General features: G+C 40.2%; 1 protein-coding gene across 2 annotated transcripts; it reads right to left on the bottom strand.

The window, feature by feature from the left end:
• Nucleotides 1–3,741: 3,741 nt before the first annotated feature.
• On the bottom strand, nt 3,742–11,381 carry tdp1 (tyrosyl-DNA phosphodiesterase 1). Of its 2 annotated transcripts, none has more exons than XM_054614285.1 (16): nt 11,261–11,381; nt 10,099–10,695; nt 9,713–9,756; nt 8,828–8,883; nt 8,630–8,726; nt 8,418–8,452; nt 7,936–8,028; nt 7,612–7,782; nt 7,296–7,374; nt 6,933–7,109; nt 6,337–6,385; nt 6,026–6,092; nt 5,536–5,643; nt 4,925–5,027; nt 4,719–4,821; nt 3,742–3,974 (listed from the first exon to the last, which is right to left on the bottom strand). In XM_054614285.1, the coding sequence occupies exons 2-16, from the start codon at nt 10,691–10,693 to the stop codon at nt 3,901–3,903; spliced, it is 1,851 nt and encodes a 616-aa protein (XP_054470260.1). In that variant the 5' UTR covers nt 10,694–10,695; nt 11,261–11,381; the 3' UTR covers nt 3,742–3,900. The 2 variants fall into 2 exon arrangements, with proteins under 2 accessions (XP_054470260.1, XP_054470268.1); XM_054614293.1 differs by having other exon boundaries at nt 11,331–11,366.
• Between the last annotated feature and the right edge of the window lie 88 nt (nt 11,382–11,469).

The raw sequence follows: 11,469 nt of genomic DNA, 5'->3' as shown, positions 1-11,469 counted from the left end.
AGCTTTAAAAACCAATTTACCAACTTTTTGTATTCCTTTTTCAAAATCACTTTTCTTTATCCATGTGTTACATTTATTTCAGTGTACACTAACTTAAAACACACACAATTATTAAAAAAACAATAAGTTTATCCAGCAGAAGTAAAGATAATTTTTTTGTAGACAGATCCAGAGAGGTGTTTATTCACCTCTATGGAGAAAAGAGGAGGTAGCAGTATAGTGTTTATAACATGTTACATATTACATGTTTATGTAGCCTGCTTTTGATTCAGAACAGCTATAATATGCAGCTTCAGAACCAACTTTTTGTTTCAAAATCACTTTTCTTTATCCATGTGTTACATTTATTTCAGTGTACACATTTAGATAACTAATTTAAAACACAATTATTAAAAATATAAAAAAGATTATCCAGCAGAAGTAAAGATTATTGTTTTTGTAGACAGAGCCAGAGAGGTGTTTATCCTCCTCTACGGAGAAAAGAGGAGGTAGAGGCATAGTGTTTATAACATGTTACATATTACATGTTTATGTGGCCTGCTTTTGATTCAGAACAGCTATAATATGCAGCTTTAAAAACCAATTTACCAACTTTTTGTATTCCTTTTTCAAAATCACTTTTCTTTATCCATGTGTTACATTTATTTCAGTGTACACATTTAGATAACTTACTTAAAACACACACAAATTATTTAAAAAAAGATTATCTAGCAGAAGTAAAGATATCTTTTTTTGTAGACAGATCCAGAGAGGTGTTTATTCACCTCTATGGAGAAAAGGGGAGGTAGCAGTATAGTGTTTATAACATGTTAAATATTACATGTTTATGTAGCCTGCTTTTGATTCAGAACAGCTATAATATGCAGCTTTAAAAACAACTTTTTGTATTCCTTTTTCAAAATCACTTTTCTTTAACCATGTACTACATTTATTTCAGTGTACACATTTAGATAACTTACTTAAAACGCACACAAATTATTTAAAAAAAGATTATCTAGCAGAAGTAAAGATTATTTTTTTGTAGACAGATCCAGAGAGGTGTTTATCCTCCTCTATGGAGAAAAGGGGAGGTAGCAGTATAGTGTTTATAACATGTTAAATATTACATGTTTATGTAGCCTGTTCTTTTGATTCAGAACAGATATAATTATTAAAAAAAAAAAAATAAAATAAAAGATTATCCAGCAGAAGTAAAGATTATTTCATGGTATTAAAAGATCCCCCCAGTGCCTTGTCCTGTACCCTCAGAGCTGCAAACATGGAACCAGACAGGTGGTCTCAGTATAACAGTTTAGTGACATGAAGCATTCTCACTCATGTTGTGACTCTTTGGGAGCCGATAACAGGGCTTAGAACTCTTTTACCCAGAATGCCAGTGGTGTGTCAGTAACAGAGGGAATTATGTGCGACCACTAGATCGGTGACACTTGAGCTCATTATATGGAGAGCCCTGCAGGTTTGCATTCTAGCTGCTGAATCGGTGACAAATTAACACCTGGGAGACCAAAGCAATACAATTATCAACCTGGTAGGTTAGAAGAACTGCCGTGCTGACCACCACTGCTGTATGAAAGGAAAAATGTAAACTATTAACTCTCTGCAAGGTTCATACAGTTCCTTTAACATAAATCTGTTTTTATCCACGATGTACAGTGGGTACGGAAAGTATTCAGACCCCTTTAAATTTTTCACCCTTTGTTTCATTGCAGCCATTTGCTAAAATCGAAAAAGTTCATTTTTTTTTTTGCATTAATGTACACTCAGCAACCCATCTTGACAGAAAAAAACAGAAATGTAGAAATTTTTGCAAATTTATTAAAAAAGAAAAACTGAAATATCACATGGTCATAAGTATTCAGACCCTTTGCTCAGTATTGAGTAGAAGCACCCTTTTGAGCTAGTACAGCCATGAGTCTTCTTGGGAATGATGCAACAAGTTTCTCACACCTGGATTTGGGGATCCTCTGCCATTCTTCCTTGCAGATCCTCTCCAGTTCTGTCAGGTTGGATGGTGAACGTTGGTGGACAGCCATTTTCAGGTCTCTCCAGAGATGCTCAATTGGGTTTAGGTCAGGGCTCTGGCTGGGCCAGTCAAGAATGGTCACAGACTTGTTCCGAAGCCACTCCTTTGTTATTTTAGCTGTGTGCTTCGGGTCATTGTCTTGTTGGAAGGTGAACCTTCGGCCCAGTCTGAGGTCCTGAGCACTCTGGAGGAGGTTTTCTTCCAGGATATCTCTGTACTTGGCCGCATTCATCTTTCCTTCAATTGCAACCAGTCGTCCTGTCCCTGCAGCTGAAAAACACCCCCATAGCATGATGCTGCCACCACCATGTTTCACTGTTGGGATTGTATTGGGCAGGTGATGAGCAGTGCCTGGTTTTCTCCACACATACCGCTTAGAATTAACGCCAAAAAGTTCAATCTTGGTCTCATCAGACCAGAGAATCTTATTTCTCATAGTTTGGGAGTCCTCCATGTGTTTTTTGGCAAACTCTATGCGGGCTTTCATATGTCTTGCACTGAGGAGAGGCTTCCGTCGGGCCACTCTGCCATAAAGCCCCCGACTGGTGGAGGGCTGCAGTGATAGTTGACTTTGTGGAACTTTCTCCCATCTCCCTACTGCATCTCTGGAGCTCAGCCACAGTGATCTTTGGGTTCTTCTTTACCTCTCTCACCAAGGCTCTTCTCCCACGATTGCTCAGTTTGGCTGGACGGCCAGGTCTAGGAAGAGTTCTGGTCATCCCATACTTCTTCCATTTAAGGATTATGGAGGCCACTGTGCTCTTAGGAACCTTGAGTGCTGCAGAAATTCTTTTGTAACCTTGGCCAGATCTGTGCCTTGCCACAATTCTGTCTCTGAGCTCCTTGGGCAGTTCCTTCGACCTCATGATTCTCATTTGTTCTGACATGCACTGTGAGCTGTAAGGTCTTATATAGACAGGTGTGTGCCTTTCCTAATCAAGTCCAATCAGTTTAATTAAACACAGCTGGACTCCAATGAAGGAGTAGAACCATCTCAAGGAGGATCAGAAGAAATGGACAGCATGTGAGTTAAATATGAGTGTCACAGCAAAGGGTCTGAATACTTATGACCATGTGATATTTCAGTTTTTCTTTTTTAATAAATTTGCAAAAATTTCTACATTTCTGTTTTTTTCTGTCAAGATGGGTTGCTGAGTGTACATTAATGCAAAAAAAAAAAAAAAATGAACTTTTTCGATTTTAGCAAATGGCTGCAATGAAACAAAGAGTGAAAAATTTAAAGGGGTCTGAATACTTTCCGTACCCACTGTAAACTGACTTCAGGATGATATTTAGGAACAGATTTAGGAGTTGCTGTACAGCAAGGTTTTTTTTGGCTGCGGTTAAACTTGGTAAGATGCTGAATCTGCTGCATTAGGCCAAATTATGATCCCACCTGACCTCTAAAGGATAGATTAGTTCACTCACTGCTAATAATTTGTCGACATTCAGTGCCTCTAAAGAATACAATCAAAATCTATAAATGAATCACTGAGTGTTAATGATGGCTTCCTGTCCACGTTATAATGCCTTGTTGGACAGGCCACGTGTAAAAAAAAAAACTGAACATTAAATATCCTGATCTAATGAAATCAGTATGTTTAACCCAAACTACTGAGTTATGTGCATTTACTTTCAAATCATAACACCAAATAACACCACACCTGGACAATGATTAGAGTATTTTATTCATTGTTAGAAAACAATTGAGTCTACAATCGGTATAAAGGTATAAAGTATAAAAATAAATGTTACTGACAACTAACACCTACTGTAGCTATAGTACTGACAAATACAAACACAGCAGCTGTAAAGTAACAGAGAGGTTTGTCTATATATATATATATGTGTGTGTGAGAGTGTGTGTGTGTGTGTGTTCAGGAGGGAACCCAGATGTTGCCGTGTGTGTCGGGTGCCTGGTTGTACGGAATGTTCCAGATCCAAGGCTGATCTAAAAACAAAGAAAGAAAAGAAGTCAGTGACAAAAAAAAATATATATATATATAATGCATTATTTCATACATAAAAAAAAGCAAAATTGTATTGGACAAAAATGTCAATGTCAGCATTTATGCTGTCTTCATTGGCTGTGTCAGTGGAAGAGCATGCCCCACTCAAAAATGATCAGTGGCTCTGGCTTCAGAAATAATCTACGATATGCTTTGAATTGAACTAATTATACATATATAAATATGGCTAAATGACTCTCTAACTCTTACATTACTGGAGCCAGGAAATACAAGGACCTACAATGCATTTCACAAATAAACAACAGTGATCCTCCGGTACGTCAATTCCCCAACAACACTTTCTGATGAGGACAATTTGGGGAAGTGATTTTGTAGATGTCTGCAATTAATCACCACAATTTTGTCGAACCCAGCAGAGGGAGAGTCGTTGAGTTTTACACCGAGGCACAAACTAAAACACAAAACGTAGCTCAATTAAGACAAATTTGAACCTGTGTTTAGTGGAATAAATAATGTGCTCTCTTCAGCCATTTCCAGCTAAGGTTTGAGTATAAACTCTTTCACCTAAATGACACTAGATGTCACTGTGACTGCAGTTCAAGCTTAACCTTCTGCATTATTAGTAGAAACAGCAGAGACCATGTAGTATTTTAACCAGCAGCCTCACTGAATAATCCAGTCCGTACATAAACTTGCACAGACACACATACACTTCTGTTGAGTACCTTGAGGAGAGTAGGGTGTGGGGGGGAGGTCAAAGGGCACAGGGAACCCAGAGGAGGAGGAGACAGGAAATTGACTTTTGTGAACGGGGAAGGTCTTCATGTTCTGGAAGGAGACAAACACACGTTACTATACGACGTCTCGTGTATTTTTCACTGTTATTCAGGACAAGTCATACTGCTGTTGTTTGTCCGTGTGTTGTTCTTACAAAGGCAGAGGGCACGAAGAGGACTCCCAGCTCGTATGAACGGACCATCACCTGAGTGTTGTTCTTCTCCAGCGCACCCCATGCTGCTTTGGAAAGGTTGGCACTGAACCGCACATATACACACGGAATGTTTCATTACAGCATATCAATAATCTGAAAATGTTTATCTCATTTCAAATTTCTCTAGAACCCAGTGCTGCGCAAAAAAAATGTAATACCATGAACAGTGTTGGCAGCTGGTTATTCTGGTAAACTGACATCCAGTATGTTGCTAATTCAATAAGAGGTGGAAATTAAATGACAAAAGTTGTCTTTGTGTTAATTTACAATATGAAAATGTGTTTGTTTTTATATAGTAAATGAAATACTCTGCTAAAGGCAAAGGATTTATGCCTAAGAGTGAGAATCTAGGGAAAGTTCATCATAATACATTTTAAGGTGAAACACTTGGATGAACTTTAATGGTACCATTCATTTAATGGGTTACCACAACAGTTTTAGCAGTAAGTAACAAGTAAGATTTAAGAGAAAAAACAAGAAAATCCCATGTACACATGAAGACACATATAAAATAAAAGAATTAACAAACATAAAGCTAGAGCAAAACACACCTTGTGACGAGGAACCAGGCAAGCTGAGTGAAATCTGGTGACGCCCTCATGTATGTCTTGATGTGTGGCATGGCATGACTCCTTCCTGTTGCAGTGGCCTTCCAACGGCTACACACACACACACACACACACACACACACACACACACACACACACACACACACACACACACACACACACACACACACACACACACACACACACACACACACACACACACACACACACACAAACAAGTTGTTAATCCGTAGAATTGAACTTGATGGAATGATAAATTTGAATATGGCTGAGTCAACAGTTAGCAAATAAGTCTAAATCATCCTGTACATAGCCCTGCTCCATAATTTCTGACCAAATTTAAAATGTAATTTAGGTGTTTGTAACCTTGTTTGGTGGGACCAGCTACAGTCATTGGCATTATGGGTATAATGAATGAAAAAGGAGAAAGACGGGTAACATGTTTAACAGAGGTTAGTAGAGGTCAACTTACTGGAAGAAGGAGTGGAGCCAGAGTTGTTTCTGAGCCGTCTGGATGCTGTAGGGAAGAGAGCCTCCCGCTGGAGGACAAAAGACATGTACGACAGTCACCAAATAATCAAATGCAAGATCAATCGAGCAATTTCATGTTTGAGGTGGATGATTTAAATAACAAATAGAAAAAAAGGAAAGCTAAAAGAATGCAAACGTGATCATGCTAATGCTGTGCATTTTACCTGCGTTTAGTTAAGGTCGTGACCTCTACAACACATGACGTATTAACACATCAATTTTCAAAAGTAAAAATAAAAAAACATTGCTCACCTGGATAGCCTTCTAAACTAGTCCTCACATCGTCAACTGATGGATAGACCTGTAAGAGATGAACCAATCAACGACTTGTTTATTTCTGAGCTAGTGAGGCTGAGCAACTCTCGCTGATCTGTCGGGGTCAGTAGAGCAATGATAGAGAAAGGTTAGTCAGTCAGGTGACTGACTTATGTTGGTTATAGTGTTTTATGCTTATGTTTTTTAGCTTTGAATATGTAAGAGAAAGAAAGTATTATTTCTTCTTTCAATAGTTATGTAGTCTCACTTTTATGTCTTTCTTTCACAGACACACAGTGCATTACATGCCAGAGATCAGTCAGTTGTACCAATGAGGCAGGTAGGGGTTAACTTTTCGAATCAAGCATTATTGTGTCTGAAACCCTTTACAAATTGGTTTTAGCCGATCAATTGTCTTGCAGGGAGGAAGTGTAAAAATAATTTCCCACTTTGAAGCTGAGACAAATGTTATGTTCTATTAGAGAACATAGCAGCAGTCGCAGAAAACCTAATTTGCATCGTATCATTTCTTCCTGTGCATTTGAAAGCTCTATCACACAAGTAAGGGTCGAGTGTGTTCTCTAGGAACGTACCAAGTGCATGGGGGTGTCTGGACGGAGAGAGGATTTCCCCAGCGTTGTCATGGTGCGCTGAAATTCCCCCGTCAACCATTTGGTCTTATCAAGCCCCATAGAGCCGATGCTGGAGAACTGGCCAATCACAGGCCACCTCTCCTCCCCGGGAACAGGATCTGCATGGTCATACAACAGCTAATACAACAAGAAGAAGACATGAGTAAAATCCCAGTTAGACACCACATGGAAATTGTTACATTTGATCACATTTTAAAGTGCTGTCATCATCTTGTGAGGTTACATTAGCAACATTTAGATATTTTTCCAATTCCGCCTGGTAATTGGGGTGTTATTAACTAGTTAAAGAGGAGACATTTTTACCTTCCTCAGCTTCAGGTGGCCCCAGCGCTCCATGTCTGAGCCAACATATCTTCCTGGGGTTGAGCCGACCAAATAAACTCTAGTAGTAGAAGATATGTGTGGAAGATTATGAGTTAATCTAGATTTTATATTCACTCATCACTGCACTGAATTCTGCAGGGCCATCATTTAGCAGCAGATCAATGTCTTATATACCTGGTTGAGTTATTGTTATATGGCTACTACCATCACAGAAGATGCTCAACAGTAACGTCTGCATCAGATCTGTGTTAAACGTGCGTATGCGTACGTGTGCCCGTACGTGCCTAGTGTTTACCTGGCCTCTGACAGATCGTGCTCTTCGATTCGCCGGATCCACTCCTCGAGTTCAGGTGCGCGGTACGACGCCAGGTATTCCAGCAGGTCCCTCTTGAAGAAGGTCGGTGACTCACCTGCGTTCTCACTGCTGCCCTTTGGTAACCGTGGAAACACGGGGCTCATCCACATTCTGGTTTGGAAATGATAATATTCAGGTGCATTCCCGTAACCAAACATTTGAACTGGAAACAATACGAAACTACCGTCGTTCTGAAGTTGATTTAATCCTTTCTTGTGGCTGCTGAGACCGAAAAACGTTTCCTTCTACAACAGACAGACTCACCCTTGTGTTTTCTGGTACCAGTCGGCTCTGATGAGGTTGGAGGTCGTAATGATGACTCTGAAGCCTTCCTCGTACCAAAGCAACATCATCTTCCTGCACAATGACAACACAATTTTCTGCTTTATATGACAATAAACAAAGAGAACTGTTGAATCCGTAATGTAAGTCACTAAATGTTCATATTACAAAGTAACCTCCTCCAATTTACAATACCACTGACTGTATCTGCATTGTCCGCTCATGTTAAATAATTTCATCCAGAATTTACAGGGAATTTAGAAATACTTCATATAAGTTATACGTTAATAAAGGTTGATAACAGTGCAATAATGACAGACTACGTGACTGTGGCTAAGTCCGCTTCTATGGTGTGGACCAGAGTGGTAGACCAACCAACTGAGCTTTACATAGAACTGCAACAAAAAAATCTGAAACTGATGAGAAAAACAGGTAAGTTACCATGCAGGGAAAGAAATGCTTACGTGTGGTGAGTTCCAAAAGCAATATCCAGCTTGGCCTGTCAGGGAGAGACACACACATCAGTCCAATTTAAAGGGAAATCCTGGGACCTTATTAACAGGGATACCTCAGTATGACTATCCTACTTTACAGCTCATTGTATGTTATATCAGCCAAACTGCACTACGGAGAAACTGATGTTGAACAACTGTGTCATGTGGTGGTGAGTCTGTACCTGACAGAAGCGAATATGTGGAAAAGGCTTAGCCTGCTGGAGCAGCCGGGCCTTGGCCTCCCTCTTATCTCCATGGACGATCAGAACTGGACGGTCCCTGTAAACGCGACAACATTCTCCTCTTAACTGTGAGTCTATGTGAAAGAAAAGTCCAAACTAATACATGGCTTGTTGCAGAATTGCAGAAGCATAACTTACCTAAACTCTGATGGGTACTGCTTAACCATCCAGGCGATATCAAAGCAGTAGTTAAACTAAGAAGAAAATATATTAGACATGTGTTAATGGCCGAAGTTCCCTCCAACCCTGATAGGAAGATGCATCCAGAGAGTCTACAGGAGTGGTTCTTAACCTGGGGGTCTGGACCCCCAAGGGGGTCGCGAGATCTTTTCTGTGTAGTTAGCAAATGTTACGGGAAAATATAAACATATTTCAGACTGGGGATTTTTTACATTACATCGCCTGTACAAGGGATATCATTTGCCCTAAAATAGATTCTATTGAGTTTGTTTGTTAGAGTTAATGAATGAAAACTGGGGGGTCCCGACACGAAAAGGTTAAAACCATTAGTCTGCAGCCATGCTAGCAGCTAGCTGTGAGAATGTACTTGCTCTTAATGCTAATGTCAGCACGCTAACATGTGCACCACGCAAACATGACGATTGTTCAGCATTTATAACACTTACCATGTTTTAAACCTTAGTTAAGCATATTAGCATGCTAACATACGCTAATTGGCACTAAACACAAAGTACAACTGAGGCTGATGCGACTGTCTTTAGTTTAACATTTTTGGCCTGATGAAAAGTTAAGGGATGACCAAAGTGATTAAGTTTCATCCTGAGGGGAACATGACATTATCATCATCATGATGACCAAATGAAAAGTCACATGATCTCCAAAGTTAGTAGGATTCATCCTCTGGAGACTAGGAGTGTTTGTACAATAGTTCACAGCAATCCATCCCATAGTTGAGATATTTTAGTCTGGACTTAAGTAGTAGACGGATCAACCAACTAACAGACCGACATTGCCATGCCACTAACATGACTAAAACAAAAACACAGGTAATAACTTACTCACCTGAACTGACTCTTTCAGGGTCCCAAATAATGGCGAGAGAATGTCTAGATAAAAGAAAAAGTAAAACTTACTAGAATATAATGTGTAAAAGACAGATGACAAGAGGTGGTAGTACAATGATTTCAAACAGTAAGAACAAAGAGAAATCTGCAGTCAGAGCAAGAAACTAGGACCTTCATCTTACCAAAGGATTTCCATACTATTGACCTACTACCATTTTATAAAATAACATAACAAAAATAAGTATTATATATAAAGAATGAGTGATGCCAGAAATCCTACTGGTCTGGGTTTTTGACTAGCAACATTCTGATCAAGAGCATGACTTAATTGTTATTATAATGAAACTGTCTGGACCAGATGTTATTAAATGAGGCTCTTCTCACCTCTGATGTGCAGAGCCCCACTGTTGTACTTCCTGTCCAGACCTGTGACTTTGTTGAGGTAAAACCTGTAGGTGTCATTCAGACAAGGAATAGTGGACTCGTAGAAGTCGTCTGGCTCGTCGATGTAGGCGAGGCGACCGTAGGGACTCGGAGGGCGCTCCGTCTCAACCTTGGGTTTCTTTGTTTTGGGGCTCGGAGGGGCCCTCTTCCCCTTCCCATCTCCATCATCATCATCGTCACTGTCTGAGAGAGCCCAGCCTGAGCCGTCTGACGCATCTTTCTTTCGCTTTCCAGCCAACGATGGACTGGTTTCGTACTTCACCGGATTTAACTGGTTTGTTGCTGCTGACTGTCTGGCCTCAGAGCCAATGACTAGTGAGGATACTGGAGTGTGAGCTGGTTCTGGTTTCAGCTCCACAGTGGCCGTTACTGGTTCCAGTTTGGGGCTAGGGGGCAAAGCAGACAGATGGGAGCCGTGACTGGATGCAGCGGGTCGGTGGGGCTTGGACGTTGTCGTCCCAGAGAGAGGGATAGCCTCATCATCGTCATCACTGCTGGAGATGGTCCACCTGCCATGTTGACTGTCCTGAGACATGCCTGGCCAGAGACACAGAGAGATCAAGCATCAGCTGAGCATCAGGATGAGAGCAAGCCTGAAGTAAAGCCACTGGTCAGTCATGATGGATGGAACCAGTCTGATCTGTGACAATACCAGTTTATAAAAAATAACCCAATAGAGACAGGTTAAATTATCAATGATGTTTGCAGCTGGAAAAAAACAACTGACAGTATGTCAGCATTTGGGTGCATCAAGGCTATTTCGAATGATTGCAAAGTGCAAAGTCAATAGCATTGGCCTTACTACTGGGTCTTAATGTAAAATGTGTCAGCTTATATTAACTACATGTGCTTATGCACAATAACATCAAAGCATGCTTCAACGAAATCGTCCAAAAATGGGCAAAATATGAATTATACTGTAATGCACAGCACAAAAAAAGCGTTTATACTAACGGTCAACACAGTAAACATAAATAATAAAAGAAGACAAGTAAAACCGATCATGCAAGTTCTGCAATTTGCAAGTGATAAGATGATAAAATAGTTTTATGGTTGTGAAGAGCGTAAATAACGTAAAGGTCGTGCATGATGTTTGCTTTACCAAGTCAGATATGTGAGCAGCAGCGCAGTGAATGATGTTGTGACTCTTATTAATCCACCAATAAACGAACCTAATACAATGCATTCACATGAAACACACCACAGTGCAGGAGGTGCGCAGGGAACACGTGTCCGGGTCGGAACTCCTTTTCCTGCTGATTCATGTAGTTCCGCCTCAACAGCGGGATGTAAATACAAACCAGAGACTAA

The sequence above is a fragment of the Anoplopoma fimbria genome, chromosome 2, assembly GCF_027596085.1.
Source record: "Anoplopoma fimbria isolate UVic2021 breed Golden Eagle Sablefish chromosome 2, Afim_UVic_2022, whole genome shotgun sequence".
Classification (NCBI taxonomy): Eukaryota; Metazoa; Chordata; class Actinopteri; order Perciformes; family Anoplopomatidae; genus Anoplopoma; species Anoplopoma fimbria.
This window is presented reverse-complemented; position numbering and strand designations above follow the sequence as displayed.

Bases quoted from the DNA above. Each gene is read 5' to 3' on its own strand.
- tdp1 (XM_054614285.1), bottom strand. From the start codon at position 10,693: ATGTCTCAGGACAGTCAACATGGCAGGTGGACCATCTCCAGCAGTGAT. The intron at 6,386-6,932 runs GTACGTTCCTAG...CATCTCTTACAG, and splicing joins CAGACACCCCCATGCACTTG to GTCTATCCATCAGTTGACGA. The intron at 4,822-4,924 runs GTAAGAACAACA...GTCTCCTTCCAG, and splicing joins TCTTCGTGCCCTCTGCCTTT to AACATGAAGACCTTCCCCGT.